This window comes from Cervus canadensis, chromosome 9 (assembly GCF_019320065.1).
Source record: "Cervus canadensis isolate Bull #8, Minnesota chromosome 9, ASM1932006v1, whole genome shotgun sequence".
Taxonomy (NCBI): Eukaryota; Metazoa; Chordata; class Mammalia; order Artiodactyla; family Cervidae; genus Cervus; species Cervus canadensis.
The window spans coordinates 13,975,058-13,998,720 of record NC_057394.1 but is presented as its reverse complement, the minus strand read 5'-3'; the positions used below and the strand labels follow the sequence as shown (position 1 = coordinate 13,998,720).

The following is a 23,663-nucleotide window of genomic DNA, read 5'->3' as shown; positions in this document are numbered from 1 at the left end:
TTGATTTCTTCTATGATTTGTTGGTTATTCAGAAGCGTGTTATTTAGCCTCCAGGTGTTTGAATTTTTAACAATTTTTTTCCTGTAATTGAGATCTAATCTTACTGCACTGTGGTCAGAAAAGATGACTGGAATGATTTCTGATTTTTGTTTCTTTGCTCTACTATTTATATGTATATAAGCAATTTAGTTTATATTGTAAACAATAAATATAAAGAAAATCACCAAGCACCATGAAAGAAATAATTTCACATAAGAGAAATTAAAGAGTAAAGTCATTCTGGAAAGTATTACTCTTTTTACTTAAGCAGAAATAATATTCAAAGGCCAGTAACCCAATCATTAAGAATAATAACAGTTCCTGATGACTGAGCATTCCCAAGAACCAGACATGGGCACAAACCTTACCTCACCCAGTTGTGTGCGCTAAGTCTCTTCAGTCATGTCAGACTCTTTGCTACCCCATGGATTATAGCCCACCAGGCTCCTCTTTCCAAGGGATTTTCCAGTCAAGAATACTGGAGTGAGTTGCCATGCCCTCCTCCAGTGGATCTTCCTGACCCAGGAATTGAACCTACATCTCTCATGTCTCCTGCATTGGACGGCAGGTCCTATAACACTAGCGCCACTTGGGAAGCCCAGTTACATCTTCACAACAAATCTGTGTGGCAATGATTCCCAGACCTGGTTTAAAGATGAGGACACTGAAGTCTGGAAGCTGAGTGATGTCATCAAGGCCCCACAGTCCTTAGAGGCAGAGCAGGAACAAAACTGTGGGTCACGTTGACACTCGGTCTACACAAACATTCTATCCCTGGCTGCCTCTGGAATGATTTCCTGGAAACCTTTGCACATTGCAAGTTCTCTACAGATACTCCCTCTTTGATCAGCCAATATTGTACCTTGGAGACAAAGGCATATAGAGAGGAATCCATATGGATACAAAGCTTGGCACTATTTTGTAAGGATGTTCTCTGGAGTTTGTACGTTGAACATGCTCAAAGGAAGTGTGGAAATCAACAGAACAGAACCAAACCATGTTGATGCAGAGTTATGTTTAGTCTTTGCTCAGATGTGCTTCCAAACATTATTGGCAGAGCCAAGGATCTTCTAATGTTATTTCTTTATTTATTGAGCTATTTTATGTACACAAGCATACAACTTTTTCCTATTAAGAAGCTTTAAAATAAGGCAGGGCATGTTTATAAAGCTTTGCATCAAAGGAAATGAAAGGACTTTATAGACATGCCCTTTATTTCTACTAACTAATCTCACTTGGCCATTTCAGAGATGAGTACCATCAAAATATAAAACTTGGGAATCTAAACTCATGTATTTTCTACTGTAACTACAAGTCATGAATCTAATAGCCAGAGGGAACCTTTAAATATGGAGACTGAATGTGCTAAAAAGCTCTTTCCATTTTTCCTGAAAGGGATACCTTTGAAAAACATTTTTAATTGTGGTAAAATACACCTGAAATTTACTAGCTTGACCACCTGTAAGTGCACAGTTTAACAGTAATAAATACATTTACACTGTTGTACAGCAATCACCATCATCCAGCCACAGAACTCCTTTCATCTTTCAGAAGTGAAACTCTGTACCCATTAAACAACAACTCTCCACTCCCAGCTGCTCCTGGTACCCACCATTCTACTTCCTGTCTCCATGAATTTAGTACTCTAGGTACCTTATATTAGTAGAATCATACAGTGTTTGTCCTTTGTGACTGGCTTATTTCACTTAATTTCCTCAAGGTTCATCTGTGTTGTAGCACAAGTCAGAATTTCCTTTGCTTCTAAAGCTGAATAATACTCCGCTGTATACACATATGCACTACATTTTGTTTATCGATTCATCTGTCAATGGACCTTTGGGTGCCTCCACCTTTTTGCTACTGAGAATTATGCTGCTATGAACATGCATGTACAGGTATCACTTTAAGATCTTTCTTTCAGTCCTTTTGGGTTTATACTCCAAAGCAGAATTGCTAGATCATATAATAATTCTATCTTTAACTTTTTCAATAAATGACCAACTTGTTTTCCACAGTGGTTGCAATATCTTATATTCCTACCAACAGCAAACAAGGATTCTAATTTCTCTACATCCTTGCCAATACTGCCAATCCATTTTCTTTCTTTCTCCCTTTCATTTTTCTTTTTTGATAGATGTCTTAAGGGGTGCGAGGTGGCATTTCACTGTAGTCTGTAAAGCTGTATCTTGATTTCAAAGGTACTTAGACATACAGATTACCATATGTAAATTAGATAGCCAGTGGAAATTTGCTGTATGGTGCAGGGAGCTCAAATTCAGTGCTCTTTGATAACCTAGAGGGGTGGTATGAGGTGGGAGGTAGGAAGGAGGTTCAAGAGAGAGAGGACATATGTATATCTATGGCTGATCCATGTTGATATATGGCAGAAACCAAAACGATACTGCAAAGCAATTATCCATCAATTAAAAATAAATTAATTAGAAAAAACAAGAGTACTTAGTGTAACTCCAGGTATTTTAGAGGCCACCAGTAGGTAGCAACAGCTGTACTCAGTCATAAGACCCAAGCCCACATTCTCCTTCCCTTTGGGTGGCATGTTGAAATGCTTCCTAATAAAGAGGCATTTCAGGGCACATTACACCCACATTCCAGGAAGCACATTTGCCTGGTTCTTTGTGTCTCATCTCTTTGTTTCCCATCTCAAGAGGGTGTTTTTCTAAGTTTTGTCTGATAGGGGCAGATGATTATGGAGTACAAAAATAAAATCTCAAAATTAAAAAAAAGAAAAACAGCAAGTCTGTCAAAACAGAGGGCAGGATGGAAGATCAGGACCCCTGGCCTACATTGCCCTTGGCTATATACCTAGACACAATCAAGAACAGAAATTGTAAAGGCCTAACTGAAGCAGAAGAGATCAAGAAGAGATGAAAAGAATACACAAAAGAACTGTACAAAAAGGACCTTAATAACACGGATAATCACCACGCTGTGGTCACTCTCCAGAGCCAGACATTCTGGAGTGTGAAGTCAAGTGGGCCTTAGAAGGCATCACTATGAACAAAGCTGGGCTTCCCAGGTGGCGCTAGTGGTAAAGTATCCACCTTCCAATGCAGGAGACATAAGGGACATGGGTTTGATCCCTGGGTCGGGAAGATCCCCTGGAGGAGGGCATGGCAACCCACTCCAGAATTCTTGCCTGGAGAATCCCATGGAATGTAGCCTGGTGGGCTATGGTCCATAGGATCTGCAGAGAGTCAGACATGACTGATGCGACTTGACATGCACAAACAAAGCTAGTGGAAGTGATGGAATTCCAGTAGAACTATTAAAATCCTAAAAGATCATGCTATCAAAGTGCTGCACTCAGTATGTCAGCAAATTTGGAAAACTCAGCAGTGGACACAGGACTGGAAAAGGTCAATTCTTATCCCAATTCCCAAGAAGGGGAGTACTAAATAATATTCAAACTACTGGACAATTGCACTCATCTTCTACGCTAGTAAGGTTATGCTCAAAATTCTGCATGCTGAGCTGCAGCATTACATGAACCAAGAACTTCCCGATGTCCGAGCTGGGTTTAGAAAAGGCAGAGGAACCAGAGATCAAATTGCCAACATTCGCTGGATCATAGAGAAAGCAAAGGAATTCCAGAAAAACATCTACCTCTGTTTCACTGACTATACTAAAACCTTTGACTGTGTGATCATAACAAATTGTGGAAAACTCTTAAAAAGATGGGGATACCAGGCCATCTTACTTGTCTCTTAAGAAACATATATGCAGGTCGAGAAGCAACAGAACACTGCATGGAACAACTGACAGGTTCAGGATTGAGAAAGGAGTACAACCAGGCTGTTTATTGTCACCCTGTTTATTTACCTTATATGCTGAGAACATTATGAGAAATGCCGGGATGGATGAGTTTCAGCTGAAATCAAGACTAGCAGGAAAAACACCAACAACTTCAGGTATTTGGATGATACCACTCTAATGGCAGAAACAGAAGAGGAACTAAAGAACATCTTGATGAGGTTGAAGGAGAAGAGTGAAAAGGCCAGCTTAAAACTAAATATTAATAAAACTAAGATTATGGCTTCTAGCCCCATCATGGCTTATAGAAGGGGAAAAGGTGGAAGCAGTGACAGATTTCCCCTTCTTGGACTCTAAAATCACTGTGGATGGTGACTGCAGCCATGAAATTAGAGAATGACTGCTTCTTGGCAAGAAAGCTATGACAAATCTGGACAGTGTGTTAAAAAGCAAAGACATCACTTTGCCGACAAAGGTCCATCTAGTCAAAGTTATGATCTTTCCAGTGGTCATGTATGGTTGTCAGAGTTGTACCACAGAGAAAGCAGAGCACCAAAGAATTGATGCTTTCGAACTGTGGTGTTGAAGACTCTTGAGAGTCCTTTGGACTGCAAGGTGATCAAACCAGTTAACCTTAGAGGAAATCACCCCTGAATACTCACTGGAAGGACTAATGCTGAAGCTGAACTCCAATACTTTGGTCACCTGATGCAAACAGCTGACTCACTGGAAAAGACCCTGATGCTGGGAAAGACTGAAAGCAGAAGAGGGCAACAGAGGGTGAGATGGCTGGATGGCATCACCGTATGAAATGGACAAGAACTTGGGCAAACTCTGGGAGATGGTGAGGTCCATGGGGTTGCAAAGAGTCAGACACGACTGGGCAACTGAGCAACAACAGTATACCTGGAGGATAGTAATTGCTCAGTAAATATTCACTAAAGTATGTTGAGTGGATAAACCACAAGAAAAGACAGGCGCTTCTACTGTGCATATAATTCAATTTCCAACACACTCTCTGAAAGTCATACTTCTTTAAGAAGCAGAAGAAAAGAAAACAGAACCAGAGCTGAGGGAGAGATGGTCAATTCAATGCTCCACCATCACAGCAGCCACACATTGGGTCTCAGGGTGAAGCACTCTATATCATGCACTGCCCTATTTTGCCCTCAGAACAGCTTGAAAGGTTGGTACTGTTAGCTGCCTTGTAAGACAGAGAAAACTGAGGAGCACAGAGGTGGAAATCCAAGTCCCTTTCTCTTCCTCACTATTCTGTACTGACTGCCTGGAGAAATTTATTTATTAATGGCTGATTTGTTAAAGTCTCCCAATAGCATCCATACACTCTACAATTCTCAAAGCCCCACAGTTTCACAGAACACCCTCCAGGGACATAATCAACTTTGAAAAGATGTCTTCATTTCCTACAGCAAAGCTCTATCTGGAAGGCACTTAAAATTTGCATTTCCCTATAGGAACCTCTCCAGCACTAAACAAACAATTTACCCTTTTGTTCTCAGAATTACATGGTTATGAGTGGATAAAATTGTGGAACCTGAGGAAGTCTGAGTCCAGAAATCCATCTCAGTAAATTATTAAATCGCATGCGCACAAAACTAACAAATAAACAAAGAAAAAAAAACCTAGTATATGATGAAAGTATCTGTTGAAAATACCTGTTGCTAAAAATATGCTCTAATAGGGGTAAAAAGAATTAACCCTTTCATTTAATTTGAAAAAAATAAAAATAAAGTAAACTTAGGTGGCTAAGAACATGTGAGTGCATACCTGAAGTGCAACTGACATCTTCTTCCTTAAATCGTGAAGTCCAATATTGTTTGTCCAGAGCCCATCAATCCAAACAAGACCTTCAGGTTCCGACAATCTAAAAAGGGCAGTGATGAGGGAACTTTTTCCAGCCCCTGTTCTTCCTACAATGCCAAGCTGTAAAGAGATCCAGGAGAGAGTAATAATTAACAAAATGCAACGAACCTGGGAGAAATGCTGGTTATTGATGATGAATTTTAAAAGTTCTATACAAAGAGTAGTCTATAAGTGTCTCAGTCATGGCACTGTTGACATTATGGGCTAGATAATTCATTCTTGGGGGAAGAGGGTTTGTCCTGTGTATTGTAGGATGTTTAGCAGTAGCCTTGAACTCTACCCACTAGATACCAGTAGCACTCCCTAAATAAACTGTGGCAACCAAAAATTTCAGACACTGACAACTGTCGCCTGGTTGAGGAGAGCCCACTAGTCCCAAGAAGAGTTAAAAATGACAATCTGCTGGCAGTGAAAGGCCAGCGATCTCCTAATTGGTCCATAAGAAGTCAGCCTTTAAATTAGCTTTATTCCTACAGCCTGGAGAATTATGTGACTAATTTTATGGAGATATCAACAAGTAAAGTCAGAAGTATTATATGTAAGCGAGTATTCACTTTTTCAAGGGCTTATTATTTAAGAAGAATTATTCTTTGGTAGAAAAACTAAAAAACTTCCTAATATTAAATATATTAATTATATTATATCTTGAAAGGAAATATCTTAAAATTATAAAATGCAGATCTCAGTGTCTTATAAGACAGAGGACAGTAGACAAAATGCACATAATGAAGTCAATATCTACACAAACAACATTTGCTACTTCTATGGGACCTTTCACTGGAGCAGTTCAAAAGGTATTTTATAAACACATTAATACTTGCAATTGCACCTTGGAAAGACACATGTAAAGTGTCAGTCCAGTCATTGAAACCAAAGCAGAGAGAAATTCAGTGCACTAATGATAAGATTGGGGCTTTTCTGGTGGCTCAGTTGTAAAGAACACACCTTTCATTGCTGGAGACTCAGGTTTGATCCCTGAGTGTGGAAGATCCCCCAGAAAAGGAAATAGCAACCCACTCCAGTATTCTTGCCTGGAGAATTCCATCGACAGAGAAGCCTGGCAGGCTACAATCCATGGGGTCACAATGGAGTTGGACACGACCGAGTGACTAATATGCATCAGTGCAGGAGACATGGGTTCAATCCCTAATCCGGGAAGATCCCACATGCCACAGAGCAACTAAGAAGGTGCACCACAACTACTGAAGCCCACACACCCTAGACCCAGGGAGCGACAAAAAAAGAAGCCACCGCAGTGAGAAGCCTGCGCACTGCAACTAGAGAGCTGGTCACTGCAACTAGTGACCCCCCCATTCATTGCAACTAGGCAGAAAACCAGAGCAGCAATGAAGACCCAGCCCAGCCAAAGATAAATAAATAAAATTATTTTGTAAAAAGTTATGTTTATACTGTGTTGTAGTTTACTTAGTGCACAACAGCATTATGTATGAAAAACAATATTCATACCTTAAATTTTCAAATACTGACTGCTAAAAGGATGCTAACCATCATCTAAGCCTTTATTGGGTAGTAACATTAAAAAACACTGATCACAGATCAGAAAAAAAAATATAATAATAATAAAATGGCTTGAAATATTGTGAGAATTACCAAAAGGTGACAGAGACATGAAGTTAGCAAATACTGTAGGGAAAATGGTGCCAATGTACTTGTTCAACACTGAGTTGTCATAAATGTTCAGTTTGTTTAAAAGAAAAAAAGCAGAATTATCTGTGAAGCACAATAAAAATATGTGTCTGTCTGTCTGGGTGTTCTCATACATAAATCAACACATGTTAAGACACAGGTGACAACTGTATCCATGAGAATGTGTGTATGTTCCCATGTTATCAGCTCTACTGAAACTGATCGATCTGTGCAAATGGGAACATTTGTAGACTTTGCATAAATGGGCTGAGATACATGGGGGCATTGAGGGCCTCTCAAGACCACAGGACTGTGAGCTCCAAACTCCAGTGAGGAGAATAATAAGAAACAAGGGGCAGTTCAGTGGTTAAGATTCTGAGTTTCCACTGCAGGGAACATGGGTTCAATCCCTGGTAGGGAACTAAGATCTCACATGCTATGTGCCCAGAAATCCCCTCCAACAAAGGCAACTCAAAGGAAAAAAAAAAAAAAAAAACTGGCTCTGGCTACTTCTACAGTTAAATCACTAAAACTATTAATATAGTCTGAAGGTCTTACATGGGTCACTAATGGGTTTTACCAATTCCACATGGAAAGTGTCACCAGTATCAGTAAGTTTACATTCCTAACACCAAAGACACTTGGAAAAAATCTTATTTTAGCTGCTTTGCAACAGCTCCTTTCTGTTTTTCCTACCACTTGGATCAGAGTGGGAAGTGCAAGACAGGGAGTCAGGAGCTGTTGTGCCTTCAGCAAGATGTCATGGGAAAATGATTCCATCTTTTGAAATTAAACTGATGTCCAATAAAATGAAGCTATAAATCCCAGGTTTGTGAATGTGCAGGGAACCAGGCCAGGATTCGTCTCTGACGACCACACCAACTTGTTAGACACTTGCTCCTGGGTCTGTCTTCACACACCAAACTCGACATGATCAACATCTAATGCCCCGCACAAAACAGCCACTTCCTCTGACTTATCCACTCTACTTCTTTCCCAGACTCATAGGCACAACTGTCCACCTTACTTCCAGCTTTCCCTGAGTCCAGCATGCTGTCAAGCCCTGAAGACTCTACTCTTGCAATGTTTCATGGCTCAAATCCTCATTTTAAGGCCCACATGCACCACCTGAGTGTCAGGATGCATTAGCTTTTATTTATTTATTTTTGGTTTGTTTTTTGTTTTTTCATTTTTTTTAATTTTTTTTCATTTATTTTTATTAGTTGGAGGCTAATTACTTTACAATATTGTAGTGGTTTTTGCCATACATTGACATGAATCAGCCGTGGATTTATATGTGTTCTCCATCCCGATCCCCCTTCCCACCTCCCTCCCCATCCCATCCCTGTGGGCCTTCCCAGTGCACCAGCCCTGAGCACTTGTCTCATGCATCCAACCTGGGCTGGCGATCTGTTTCACCCTTGATAGTATACTTGTTTCAATGCTATTCTCTCAGAACATCCCACCCTCACCTTCTCCCACAGAGTCCAAAAGTCTGTTCTGTACATCTGTGTCTCTTTTTCTGTTTTGCATATAGGGTTACCGTTACCATCTTTTTAATTCTTTATATGCATTAGTATACTGTATTGGTGTTTATCTTTCTGGCTTACTTCACTCTGTATAGTGGGCTCCAGTTTCATCCATCTCATTAGAACTGATTCAAATGAATTCTATTTAATGGCTGAGTAATATTCCATGGTGTATATGTACCATAGCTTCCTTATCTATTCATCTGCTGATGGGCATCTAGGTTGCTTCCATGTTCTGGCTATTATAAACAGTGCTGCGATGAACATTGGGGTACACGTGTCTCAGATCTGGTTTCCTTAGTGTGTCTGCCCAGGAGTGGGATTACTGGGTCATATGGCAGTTCTATTTCCAGTTTTTTAAGGAATCTCCACACTGTTCTCCATAGTGGCTATACTAGTTTGCATTCCCACCAACAGTGTAAGAGGATTCCCTTTTCTCCACACCCTCTGCATTATCTTTTAAAAAACAAAATAAAACAAACTCTTTTCTTAATCATAATCAGTGCAAAGGAATTTGAAAAGTAAATTAAAACTAGATATACCCTAGAAGTCTGATAAAACCAATCGTAAGATGTTGATGTTTTTATTTTCCAGACTTGTGTTATGTGTTCTTAAAGACACAAATTCACATATTTAAAAAAATAGGATTAGTATGAACATACTGTTATAATGTATCTTCATTTAGAATTTCATAAAAATATTTATTTTAAATGGCTACATAGTGTTACAGTATATGTGGTCATTTATTTAATGAACTCCTACTGGTAGATATTTAGACAATCTCCAATATTTTGCTATCATAAATAACTCTGTGTCAAATATGCTTGAAACTAAATCTTTGCAAACAACCTTAATTATTTTCTTCAGATAAATTCTCATATGTGGAATTGCTGAGAACAAGGTATGTACATTTTAAGAGAAAGCTGTTAAGTATTGCCAACCTAGTTGTCCAGAAAAATGATACCATTTCCAACTTCCACCTGTTTCCCTGCACATTTACAAACTTGGGTGTTATAGCTTTGTTTTAATTGACATCAGTTTGATTCCAAAAAGTGGAGTCGCTTTCCCAGGACATCTTACTGGAAACACAACAGCTCCTGGCTCCCTGCCCCCCACACCTGCTCACTCGGGTCCATGTGCTCTCACTTCTCAGATTAAACCCCCGAAGGTCGGCTCTGTGTCACTCCATGTGAGGACATCCCTTCTACAAAACTGTTCCCACTGACCTCTCCATCCTTCATGTACATGAGTCAGCTTCCTTGGCATCACTAGGTAGTTGTGAGGGTCGAGTGTAAAAATGTGTGTTACAGACCTGGTAGTTCTTTTCCCTGAATGCCCTGCAGGTGCCTGGTTCTTCATTCACTGGATCAGGGCATCGTGCTTTTGCTCATGTTGGTCTCACATCCCAGAGTGCCTTTCACATACATTTCCACCTGCTGAAGCCCTGACCGTACATCACTAAGTCTGTCTCACATGTCTAATTCTTCAGAAATGCTCTCCCTGTCCCCTATGTGTGCTTATCCAAATACTAACAGATGTTGTATTATCTTTTCTTAAACTTCTATAAAAATTCTGACCACCTTCTAGCTTACAAACTAATATAGCCATTTTCTTGTTTCTTCAACCGGCCTGTATATGTTGACAGCAGGATTTGTACTAGACTTGACTTTTTCTTATTTGTATTCCCCGTGGAGCCCTAAGACAAAGAAGCTTCTGCAGGAAGCTGAGATTTTTAATCAGGCCAGGTGGAAAAAAACTATCACCATATCTTTAAGATATATGGTAAGTTGGACAAAGAGAAACATGGCAGATGGATCCTACAGCCATAAATATAACTTTGAATGGCCAACACCTCATTCTCATGGGACAGACAACAACTTCTGCCATGTAAGTGGTTATAGTCATTTTATACAGTATGAAAACTAAACCATCTTTGTCCAGGCATTTACTCTGATCCCTGTGCTGGGTGCTTTACATATCCTATCTTGTTTAAGTCGTACAACAACCCTACAGGTTAGGTCCTGCCAATTCCATTTTTCCAAAAGAAGACTGAGGCTTAATTAGTCTGCCTGAAATTTCAGAGTCCATTAAGTCATAGGATGAGACTCAAACCCATATAAGTTGGCCTCTTTTTCCATTCTGCTGATGAAGTCCTTAAACCTGGATGACCTGGCACCTTATCATGTCCCTCTGTGTAGCTAGAACAGAGAAAGTGGGGAGAGGTGTAGCTGCAGTTAAAGGAATGAGCTTACCATAGAGATCCTGTGGCCAGAGAGTTGAAGCATGATGAGGACATAGGTACATATAGCATGGTGAGTGGGACAAGAGGGATGACATCACTGAGCAGAGAGAGTACTTGAGGGCAAGTGGGCTGGCTGTCAGCAGGAAGAACCAGCACCCACAGCTGGGATGGAAGAGAAACCTGCAGCTAAGTGGGGCAATGGTTCCCCAGGAGACAAGCCAAACAGACCTCCTGCCCTACTTGGTGAGCAAGACTCACTTTTTGTCCCATCAGGTGGTGAAAGAACCCCACATATACTGCTTTATTGGACTGTCTCTGATGCCAGGTCCAGGCAGGGCTGAGCCTGTGGGAATTCCCTCCTGTCCCTGCAGGAGGCTGGTGTGGGGAAGGTAGGGGCAGGATGAAACCTGCCTGTGATGAAGACAAGACTCCACTGAGAGGATGCAAGGAAATGCAGTGAAATCACACAGAGTTGAATTATAAAGTATAAGTGCAATGTGCGGAATATGAAAGTAAGTAAATCTATAGGGGAAGTGGCACAGAACTTTCTAGAGCCTCATGCTCAATCATAACAGGGACTTGGGTAACTCTTGAGCTCAATTTCAACCTGTCAAAAGATGTTTAATAGAAGTCACAGGTTATCACTCATCAGAAATGCCTATGGGAGAGAAAGGAATTTACCAGAAGGTCTTTTTCGAATGAGTCAAGAGGTCTGGATGGGCCTGAGACTCTGCATTTCTAGAAAGCTCCAGGAGATGTAGGAGCTGCTAGCCCTGACACCACAGTCTGAGTCACAAGGAATGAGAAAGCCAGCAAGGGAAGTGGGACAATCTGGGAGTGAGGAGAGGGGTTGTTGAGGTGATACTATGTAAAAAAGGAGAAAATGTAGGAAACTAATATTTTTGCACATTACAGCAAGGTCTAGTAAGCATCTCTAAAAGTATATTATAGAAGTAAGAGCTCTGAGCAAGAAAAAAATAACAAACCAAAACCAATCTATCCCGAGAGCTGGAAAAATGCTTTAAAATGTCCCAGAACTCTAAAATCATTAAGTCAACCACAAAACCATCTAAATGAAAATTGCAACCAGTGTTCAGAATCTAACCAGGAAGATTAAGGTGCTATTTACCTCATTTGGGGTCTTTATTTTTACTTGCTATTTCTTCCATGAATTAGAATTCTATGTAGTACCTACTACATTCTCCTATTGACTCTAACTTTCAGGAATCAGGACAGCAGAGGAAACAATGGAAAGAGAAGAAAGCCCCATTTCTGCTGGGGAGGCTCACTCCCACATCCCCTGCAGCAGGCTCTTTCAATCAATCCCAACACCAAAGGGGTGACCCAGAGTGATGGGGTGGGACAGGTTAGCAGGAGAGGGAACCTGGGATGTTCACAGGTGGAGTAGAATCACTTCCTGAACACACTGCATGGGTATTATCTCCAAATACAGAAATGAAGCTAATGTTGTTATGGCAGAAGGGGACGACAGAGGATGAGATGGTTGGATGCCATCACCAACTTGAAGGACATGAGTTTGAGGAAGCTCTGGGAGTTGGTAATGGACAGGGAGGCCTAGTGCTGCAGCCCATGGGGGTCACAAAGAGCTGGACACAACTGAGCGACTGAACTGATCTGTGATACGGGAAATAGACCAAGTCAGAGATCAAAAGTCAAGCTACCACAGTCATTAATTCAGTTTCCAAATTCAATTTGCCATCAAACATTTTGGAATCTCAATAATCCTATGATTTGCAGTTTTTAAGAAGGAAGAATAGAATCTATTATGTTCATAAGTTGTACTGCAGAGTTTCTTAAATAATTCCTGTTTTATGGCTTTGGGGAAAATTAAGACAAGTGCAAATTAACAGAATCACATTTACAACAGGAAATCTGACAGACACATTGTCTGAGAGTATGCTAGCATCACCTACAGTGCTCTCAGGGACAGGACTGTATCAAGAGCTGTGGTTAATGTTTTCCAAACAAAACAGTCCTCAGCTTCTTCCTGAACTACGATGGAACTGGAAATAATTATGAGTCACATTTAGTGCTGCAACTAACTGAAGCTGCATTATTTTGGCAATAAGTTGAATATGTATTTTCATGTTACAAGGATATCATTCATTAAATTACAGCTATAGTCCACTAGGGGGTTGTGGTGGAAAGAGTTAAAGAGCAGTTCTTTAAGTTGTTCATGCAGTTGTCTTGTGTGTATGTTCTGGTTACTGGCTGCTCACACCTGTGTGTTACTCATACTTGCAGATAGCAGTTCTTCAGCACCCTCCCTGTGCTCTGCAGAATGCTACTTTCTAGGGAACAAAGATGAAAATAAGATGCTCCTTGATTTTAAAAAGCCTCAAGGTACCATGAGATACAGACCTCAAATTACAAAGCAGGACACAGATGCTATCTTATATTTTAATTACAATAAAGTTCACAAAACATAAAATTTATCTACTTAACCATTTTTAAGTGGATGGTTTAATGTTCAGTACATTCACATGGTGTGCAACCAAGCTCAAGAATTTTTGTTGTTGTTGTTTGCATCATAAAACTGAAATTCCGTAACCATTAAACAAACAACTCCCCATTGCCACTCACCAAGTCCCTGGAGACCACCATTCTACTTCCTGTCTTCCTGAATTTGACCACTGTGTCTAATTCATATAATATCACCACCTCACATAAGCAGAATCAGAGTATTTGGTTCCTTTCGTGTCTGACATTTAGCAAGATGTTGTCAAGGTTTAGCCATAGGTCAGAATTTTCCTCCTTTTAAACACTGGATATTTCATTGTAAGGATTAGTTCCTTCCAACTTGTGGCTGCTTTGAACATAGTTGTACTGTGAATGCTACCTTCAAAGAATATATAAGACACTGAGGAAGAATTGAGGGTCTAGAAGATGCATTAGAGTCAACTCAGAAAGTGAGGAGACTTTCACCATCCAGAGGACAGGGTAAGTTCTCTGAGGTAGAGGGCAGACTGCACACTGGAGGCTGGGAGGATGTGGTGCGTTGAGAGAACCAACACACAACCCGAGTGTAGTGGTGTGTATAAGTCAGGAGACATGCTGGCTTCAGAGGGAGGTGAGGAAGAGCTCCCTACCAACTTGTCTGCTCTGGTTTATTCTCTTCTTCAATATTCTGCCCTGGTCCAGGCCAAGAGCTTCAAGTGGAGTATAAAGGAACATCACAGCTGACATGGACACTGGCTGGTTCAGGTCACAAGCCTCTCTGCCATCTCCCATGTGGATCTTCCCTGCTCTGTTCAATCTGCTTTCGACTTTGAGCAAATCTCTAGGCCCTGCCTCCATCAGAGGCCCTTCCTCACCCCTGACTGAGTCATGACTCAGGTTCTACTCTAGTAACAACGAGCTCACCCCGTGGCCCCTGCTGGAGTGGACTTGGGGCTGTGGTCTGGCTCAGCAGCAGCTCTCCCAGTGCAGTAAGGATCAGATCTGTGTTAAAGAAAGATGCAGTCTGTGCAGGGAGGGCAGGGGGATGTCAGCTCAGTGTGGGTGAGTGGAGGACAAGTCTACAGAAAAGACCAAGGGACAGAGGAGCAGGCTGCAACCAGAGGGCACCGTGGGAGGAAGAGAAGATTTCAGAAATACAAAGAAGATGGAAAGAGGATACTGGAGAATTAGGGACAGGGAGCTAGGACTGGCTTCCCAGACTTTGTATGAATAATCAGGTGTCACAAATAGTGTCCTGGGTCACGTTAAAATTGAGCCCAGGAGCCCAGGGCCCACCAGCCACCATGAGGGAGCTCACAATACAGGGGATAAAAAATGCTTGTATCCCCATTCCGTGGCCAGTTTCCAAGGAAGATTCACCCACATATCACTGATTAAATCTGCTTTCATGAGGTACAAAGAGCCCTCCACCCCTCCACCCCCGACACACTGACAAGGAAGCCAAGAGTAGATGTGGTGCTAAAACTTTAGCTGGATTTTAAAGAGGCTTAAACTAACCTTTTCTCTTGGGTCAGTGGGTGCTACCAGGTCCTTCAATACCAGAGACGCATCCAAACTGTACCTGAATTTAGTATTATAAAAGACAATCTTTCCTTCATGGGGCCAGGATGGTGGTGGACGATACTCATATTCCCAGGTTGCTTCTTTCTCAAGGTCTGTATATTTAATCCCCCTTTCTACTGAAATCATCTGAAATACATATGACATCACATGAGTTAGTATCAGAGAGTCTTGTTTATGGATGTTCAGAGACTGTAAATGAGACATTTTGCTTTTTTTTTTATCTTTATATCTGATTTTATATGGTTCAGAATATCCCAGGTCTTAGCATCCACAAAGGACAGAAACAGGAGTTTGATGAGGCCTTGGATGATTTGCAAATTTGTTCATCATCTTCAATACTTTTACTTATAGCCACTTCCTTCAACTTTACATTAACACCAAAAGAATTAGAGAAATGAATGGTAAGATTTTATTGATCCACTTTTCACACCTGAATGAAAAACAAGAGCATTTTGTCAAAGAAAAGAATATTTATGGACACCAATCAGTAATGTGTGGCTATAGAAGGGCATGTGTTATAGATAACAGAACTGGATGGTCATCAAACCTCCATTTAATTATTGGTCATTTTCTATTCTATAGAAGAGAGAAGTGGAAAGATTTCATTTTTATTATTTTTCTCCCTTTAGGAGAAGATGCAAATATTCAAAAGTGCATAATTTACATATTGACCAAGGCCTCCTAAACAACCATGACTCCACACCTTTGAGAGCACTTTCTGAGAGGGAACTTATCCTACCAGAAAGAAGGGCCACCAGAAAATTCAGGTGTTCAACACATACAAGAATAAATGATAAAATGGGGGAGGGGCAGAAGAGAGGAAAATATTAATTAAATAAACCTCAAAAACTGAATTCTTTATTTTACAAAATATGAGGAATCACCTATTAAGAAACAAAGATACACAAGCTGCTATGAAATTAGCTTCTCTCCAGGATTTCAGAACCTCCCTCCTACAGAGACATTTATTATATTTGAGGACAACTTGTGACGAATATAAAACCATCTGACATGGCACACATAAGGCTGAGAAAAGACATATATTTTATTTTACATTAACTTTAAGCAGATGAAGAAAAATGTTAAAAAACTTCATTAACCATGATGTAAAAATAATAGTTTTACTGTTTTACATAAGAATTGCTTTTATGACATTTAACAGCAAGGAGACTTGAAAATGCTAAGAATGGAAAGATAATCATCACCATATTCTCCACTTCGGCACTTTGCCTGACGCACCACTGGAACATCCTCATGAGTGTGAGGGTGAGAGACAGGACCAGGCCAACCTGCCCAAGATCCAAAGCTAAAGGAGGAAGAAGAGGAATAAAGTCAGTCTTCTTCTCAACCCCTCATGCAGCTCCTTCTGTCACTTTATGAAGAAGACTCCTTATATTTATGAGTTTTAAAGGAGTATAGTTGATTTACAAAGTTGTGTTAGTTTCAGGTGTACAGTAATGTGAATTAGCCATATATATATATATATGTATATATATATATATATATACACATATATAAAATCCACTCTTTTAAAGTTATTTTCCCATATATGTCATTATAGAGTAACAACTAGAGTTCCTTTGCAACACAGAAGGTCATTTTTATTTTTATATTTTATATATAGTACTGAAAAGACTCCTTTATAACATTTAAATCATTTGCATGTAATGATAGTATTACTCATAATATTACTTCTGTTGACTGAGATAATAATACAGTTTTTAAAAAACCCACCATGAGGGACTTCCCTGGTGGTCCAATAACTAAGAATCCAAGCACCCAATCAGGGGGCTTAGGTTTGATCCCTGGTCAAGGAACTAGATTCCACATTCCACAGCTAAGAGCTCACATGCTGCAACTTAAGTCTTGCCTGTCACAACTGAGACTAAAGATGCCGCGAGTCCCAACTAAGACTCAGTGGAGACAAATGAAAAAGTAAATTTTAAAAATATTATAAATTTAGAAAGCATTAACAATATTGTTGTTGTTGTTGTTCAGTCACTAAGTTGTGTCTGACTCTTTGCGATGCCATGGACTGTAGCACACCAGGCTTCCTCCTGGGGCTTGCTCAAACTCATGTACTTCGAGTCGGTGATGCCATCCAACCATCTCATCCTCTGTCATCCCCTTCTCCTCCTGCCCTCAATCTTTCCCAGCATCAGGATTTCTAATGAGTTGGCTCTTCATGTCAGGTGGCCAAAGTATTGGAGCTTCAGCTTCAGCATCAGTCCTTCCAATGAATATTCAGGACTGATTTCCTTTAGGATTGACAGGTTTGATCTCCTTGCAGTCCAAAGGACTCTGAAGAGTCTTCTCTAGCACCACAAATAAAAAGCATCAATTCTTCTTTCTATTATTGGGATATTTTATTACTATAGACTCTCAGTCTCTTCACTTTCTGCCATTAGAGTGGTATCATCTGTATATTTAGGGTTATTGATATTTCTCCTTGCAATTATGATTCCAGCTTGTGAGTCATCCAGCCTGGTATTATACATAATGTATTCTGCATATAAGTTAAATAAGTAGGGTAACAATATACAACCTTGTCGTACTTCTTTCCAATTTTGAACCAGTCCATTGTTCCATGTCTGGTATTAACTGTTGCTCTTCACCCAAATACAGGTTTCTCAGGAGACAGGTAAAGTGGTCTAGCATTCCTATCTCTTTCAGAATTTTCAAGTTTGTACTGATCCACACAATCAAAGGCTTTTGTGTAGTCAATGAAGCAGATGTTTTCCTGGAATTCTCTTGCTTTCTGTATGATCCATCAAATGTTGGCAATTTGTTCTCTGGTTCCTCTGCCTTTTATAAACCTAGCCTGTACATCTCAAAGTTTCCAGGTCATGTACTGTTGAAGCCTTACTTGAATGATTTTGAGCATAACCTTACTAGCATGAGAAATAGGTGCAATTTTATGGTAGCCTGCCTGAACATTCTTTGGCATTGCCCATCCCGGGGATTGGAATGAAAACTGACTTTTTCCAGTCCTATGGCCACTGCTGAGTTTTCCAAATTTGCTGATATATTGAGTGCAGCACTTCAACAGCATCACCTTTTAGGATTTGAAATAACTCAGCTGGAATTCCATCACCTCCACTAGCTTTGTTCATAGTAATGCTTCATTGGAAGGACTGATACTGAAGCTGAAACTCCAATACTTTGGCCACCTGATGCGAAGAGTTGACTCATTGGAAAAGACCCTGATGCTGGGAGGGATTGGGGGCAGGAGGAGAAGGGGACAACAGAGGATGAGATGGCTAGATGGCATCACTGACTCGATGGACATGTGTTTGAGTAGACTCCGGGAATTTGTGATGGACAGGGAGGCCTGGCATGCTGCGATTCATGGGGTCGCAAAGAGTTGGACACGACTGAGTGACTGAACTGAACTGAATGCTTCCAAAGGCCCACTTGACTTCACACTTCAGGAAGTCTGGCTCTAGGTGAGTGACCACACCATCATAGTTATCCAGATCATTACGATATTTTCTGTACAGTTCTTCTGTGTGTTATTGCCAGCTCTTCCTAATCTCTTCTGCTACTCATGGGTCCTTATGATTTCTGTCATTTATCCTATTAATTCCAACTGGATTGAGATACACTTTACAGTATTATATAGGTGAGGGTCATGTCATTATTCAAGGTCATTCCTGGTGGCTCAGTTGGTAAAGAATCTGCCTGCAATGCCGGAGACTCAGGTCAATCCCTGGGCCAATAAGATCCCCTGGAGAAGCAAATGGCAACCCAATCCAGTATTCTTGCCTGAAGAACTCCATGGACAGATAAGCCTGGCAGGCAACAGTCTATGGGGTCGCAAAGAGTCAGACATGACTGAGTGACTTTCACTTTCACATGTCGTTATTCAGATTTTTGTTCTTATGGATTCAATTTTCATTATATAATTTCACTTTCTACATCCAGTGTAGTTGCAGTTGCAACCACAAAAGCAAGGCAATGGGTTCTAAGAGTCAGTGCTTTCAAATCTAAAGTATTACTCTCGTTCCATTATCAAAGACTGTGATTCAGGGTTATTATTATGGAATAGTTAGGGATTGTGAATTCATGCCATGCGCTCCAACAGCTGCTCATCTGGTACCCACACAGCAGTGAGGACACTGTTCTTTGCTACAGAGAATCTTTCTCTCACCAGTACACCAGACACCTACAACCAAGAAATCCAAGTAGCCTTAAAGTTAAACATAAACCCTAAGCTGTACAAAAAGCTTAATAGTAAATTTGGTTCTCTCCATCCACCTACAGGGCACTATCTGAGATTATCAGAAGGTCAGCTTACTACAGTTGCATGGACCTCAACCAAATTAAAGAAAGATAAAAAGATAAAAGTTCTCAACAAGTATCTCAACAAATACCAGTAAATAAATAAACAAAACCACCCAAAGTAATCTACAGATTCAGTGCAATCCCTATCAAGTTACCAATGGAATTTTTCACAGAATTAGAACAAAAACTTTTACATTTTGTATGGAAACACAAAATACCATGAAAAGCCAAAGCAATCTTGAGAAAAGCAAAGTAGAAACTTGAAGCTCGGTGGAATCAGGCTCCTTGTCTTTAGACCATACTGCAGCTGAGTTCAGTCACTCAGTCGTGTCCAGCTCTTTGCGACCCCATGAATCACAGCACGCCATGCCTCCCTATCCATCACCAACTCCCAGAGTCTACTCAAACTCATGTCCATCGAGTCGGTGATGCCATCCAGCCATCTCATCCTCTGTTGTCCCCTTCTCCTCCTGCCCCCAATCCCTCCCAGCATCAGGGTCTTTTCCAATGAGTCAACTCTTCACATCAGGTGGCCAAAGTACTGGAGTTTCATCAGTCGTTCCAATGAACACCCAGGACTGATCTCCTCTAGGATGGACTGGTTGGATCTCCTTGCAGTCCAAGGGACTCTCAAGAGTCTTCTCCAACACCACAGTTCAAAAGCATCAATTCTTCTGTGCTCAGCTTTCTTCACAGTCCAACTCTCACATCCATACATGACCACTGGAAAAACCATAGCCTTGACTAGATGGACCTTTGTTGGCAAAGTAATGTCTCTGCTTTTTAATATGCTATCTAGGTTGGTCATAACTTTCCTTCCAAGGAGTAAGTGTCTTTTAATTTCATGGCCTGCAGTCACCATCTGCAGTGATTTTAGAGCCCCCCAAAATAAGTCTGACACTGTTTCCACTGTTTCCCATCTATTTCCCATGAAGTGATGGGACCAGATGCCATGATCTTAGTTTTCTGAATGTTGAGCTTTAAGCCAACTTTTTTCACTCTCCTCTTTCACTTTCATCAGAGACTTTTTAGTTCCTCTTCACTTTCTGCCCTAAGGGTGGTGTCATCTGCATATCTGAGGTTATTGCTATTTCTCCCGGCAATCTTGATTCCAGCTTGTGCTTCTTCCAGCCCAGTGTTTCTCATGATGTACTCTGCATATAAGTTAAATAAGCAGGGTGACAATATACAGCCTTGGCATACTCCTTTTCCTATTTGGAACCAGTCTGTTGTTCCATGTCCAGTTCTAACTGTTGTTCCATGCCCAGTTCTAACTGACAATACTGCAAAGCTACAGTAATTGAAACAATACGCTACTGGCACCAAAAACAGAAATACAGATCAATAGAACAGGACAGAAAGTCCAGAGATAAACCCATGCACCAAAGGTCACCTATGACAAAGGAAGCAAGGATATACAGTGGAGAAAAGACAGTCTTTTCAATAAGTGGTGCTGGGAAAATTGGACAGCTATGTGTAAAAGAAAATTAGAACACTCCCTAACACCATACACAAAAATAAACTCATAATGGATTATAGACGTATATGTAACACCAGACAATATATAACTCTTAGATGAAAACACAGGGAGAATTCTCTCTGACATAAATTGCAGCAAGATTTTTTTTGATCAACCTCCTAGGGTAATGAAACTAAAAGATAAACTAAGGGGACATAATTAAGCTTAAAAGAGTTTGTACAGCAAAGAACACCATAAACAATACTGAAAAGACAACCTTCAGAATGGGGAAAAATATTTGGAGACAAAGTGACTGACAAGGGATTACCCTCTGAAACACACAAACAGTTCACGTAGTTCAATATAAAAAAAAAAAACCAATAAAAAAACTGGCAGAAGATTAAAATAGACACTCGCCAATGAAGACATACAGATGGCCAAAAAGCACATGCAAAGATGGTCAATATCTCTAATTATTAAAGAAATGCAAATCAAAACTATAGTGAGGTCTCACCTCACACTAGTCAATACGACCATCATCAAACAATCTACAAACAATAAACGCTGGAGAGGATGTGAAGAAATGCTCCTACCCTGTTGTTGGGAATGTAAACTGGTACAGTCACTATGGAGAATGATATGGAAGTTCCTTTAAAAACTAAAACCAGAGCTACCACATGATCCAGCAATCCCATTCCTGAGCATATATCCAGAGAAAACCATAATTCTAAAAGATACATGCAACCTAATGTTCACTGCAGCACTATTCACAATAGCCAGGACATGAAAGCAACCTAAATTTCCATCAACTGAGCAATGCATAAGGAAGATGTGTGGTATCACATATACAATGGATTATTATCCAGCCATAACAAAGGGCAAAATAATGCCATTTGCAGCAACATGGATAGACCTAGAGATTTTCATACTAAGTGAAGTATGTCAGACAGAAAAATATAGAATATGATATTGCTTATACGTGAATTCTAACAAAAGGCAACAAATGAACTTATCTACAAAACAGAAGTAGAGTCACAGATGTAGAAAATAAACTTATGCTTACCAGGGGATAAGGGAAGGGAGGGATAAATTGAAAGACTGGGATTGACACATACATACTACTATATATAAAATATTAACATAGATAATTAATAAGAAACAAATGTAAAATACAGGGAACTCTGTAATGACCTATATAGGAAAAGAATCAAAAAAGGAGTGTATCTATGTATATGTATTTCAGATTCATTTTGCTATACACAGTAAACTAAGACAACTGTGTAAACCAGTAAAATTTAAAAGAATGGTCCGAGCCTGCTAAAGCAGGGACCCAAGATACCACAGGTCTGCTGGAGGCACTTTCACATCTTGTCTTTGCTATTAAAGATTCTGAAAGTCCAAAACAGAAATTCTTTTCTAAAGGACAATTTATTTGAAGTTAATTAAAATGCAAATTACTAAAAAAAAAAAAAAAAAAGATACATGCACCCCAGTGTCCATGGGGTATGGAAAAAGAATCTTTTATAAAGTGGATATACGTATAACAGATTCACTTGGCTGTACACCTGAAGTTAACACAACATCATAAATCAACCATACGCCAATCAAAAATTTTTTAAAGAAGTCTCAACAAGGACCTACTGTAAATAAATAAGTAAATGGAAAAAAAGATAAAAGTTCTCATCAAGACATAAATGACTTTATATGGACCACACAGTGGAGTCATATGCTGCAAACACTTTAATTCATTAGAACCAAACAGTATATATTAGACAAGATGGCAAGAGTTTAATAACTACAAAGCTATAAACTGTAAACATATCACAAATATCCACATCTGTACTTACTTTCTACCAGAATCAGGGCCCCAAAGGCGACAACAGTGACAAAGACGGCACAGATGACATCTAGATACACAGCGAGCCATTGTGACGTTGTCAAAAGCAGGAACCAAGCTTCTGTATTTGTGAACCATAATAAGCATAATACATAAATAGAGAAACCATGTTAGCTGCTTCTAATGAGAGAGAGCACTTCCTCAGTTGAGGTACAGAAGATTTTACACAAGGTAGGACAGCAAAGTCACACATTCAAGGAACCTGAAGATTCCAGAAAACTAGGTTCTAACCCAAGACAAGGTATGGGACACACAGGAATCAGTCCAGGAAGCATGCATTGAAAACATCAATCCACCGGTTATCAACAGAAATACGATCACAAGAAAGAGGATGGAAAATCGTCTCATTGGTGCATTTTCTGCAGTGCTGGGCCTCAGTGTGAAGATCACCCTCTCTCACATGTCGATTGTTCCCAGCTCTCAGACAGCAGACAGCAGAGCTCACACTGTTTCCAGCACCTTCAGCACTCACCACAGGGCCCTGCAGTGTTTATTCTTAGGAGCCAGTGTCTATATGGCCATCAGCTAACAGGACTGCATGTGGTTTTCAAAATGCCATTTTATCTTCAAAATGCAGTAACAATTGAAAAGTTTGACCAGGATTTTATAGACTTAGGGGAAATTCTGAATTTTCTACCTAGGAAAAACAGCTTCACCGATACAAAGTATAATCAAGTGGGTGGCAACTCAGGAAATTAGTTTTGTCAATCATATCTGCTACCCTCCATGCTTTGAAAAGAGTTGGCAAACTACAGCCTGGGGGACAAGAATAGTGACCACCTGGTTCTGAAAAGAAAATTTTATTGGAAAACAGACATTTGCTGACATATTATCTTTGCTTGTCTTTGTGCTACAACAGCCAAAGTG

General features: G+C 40.1%; 1 protein-coding gene across 1 annotated transcript in view; it reads right to left on the bottom strand.

Moving 5' to 3' along the window:
- Positions 1-23,663, bottom strand: part of LOC122447235 (ATP-binding cassette sub-family C member 4-like) — a 151,847-nt gene that overhangs the window by 24,902 nt on the left and 103,282 nt on the right. Inside the window, exons 21-24 of the mRNA XM_043477771.1 lie at positions 22,747-22,857; positions 16,362-16,462; positions 15,091-15,282; positions 5,599-5,754 (exon numbers count right to left, since the gene is read on the bottom strand). Of these exons, the coding sequence (XP_043333706.1) occupies positions 5,599-5,754; positions 15,091-15,282; positions 16,362-16,462; positions 22,747-22,857 (560 nt within the window). The remainder of the gene's footprint in view (positions 1-5,598; positions 5,755-15,090; positions 15,283-16,361; positions 16,463-22,746; positions 22,858-23,663) is intronic.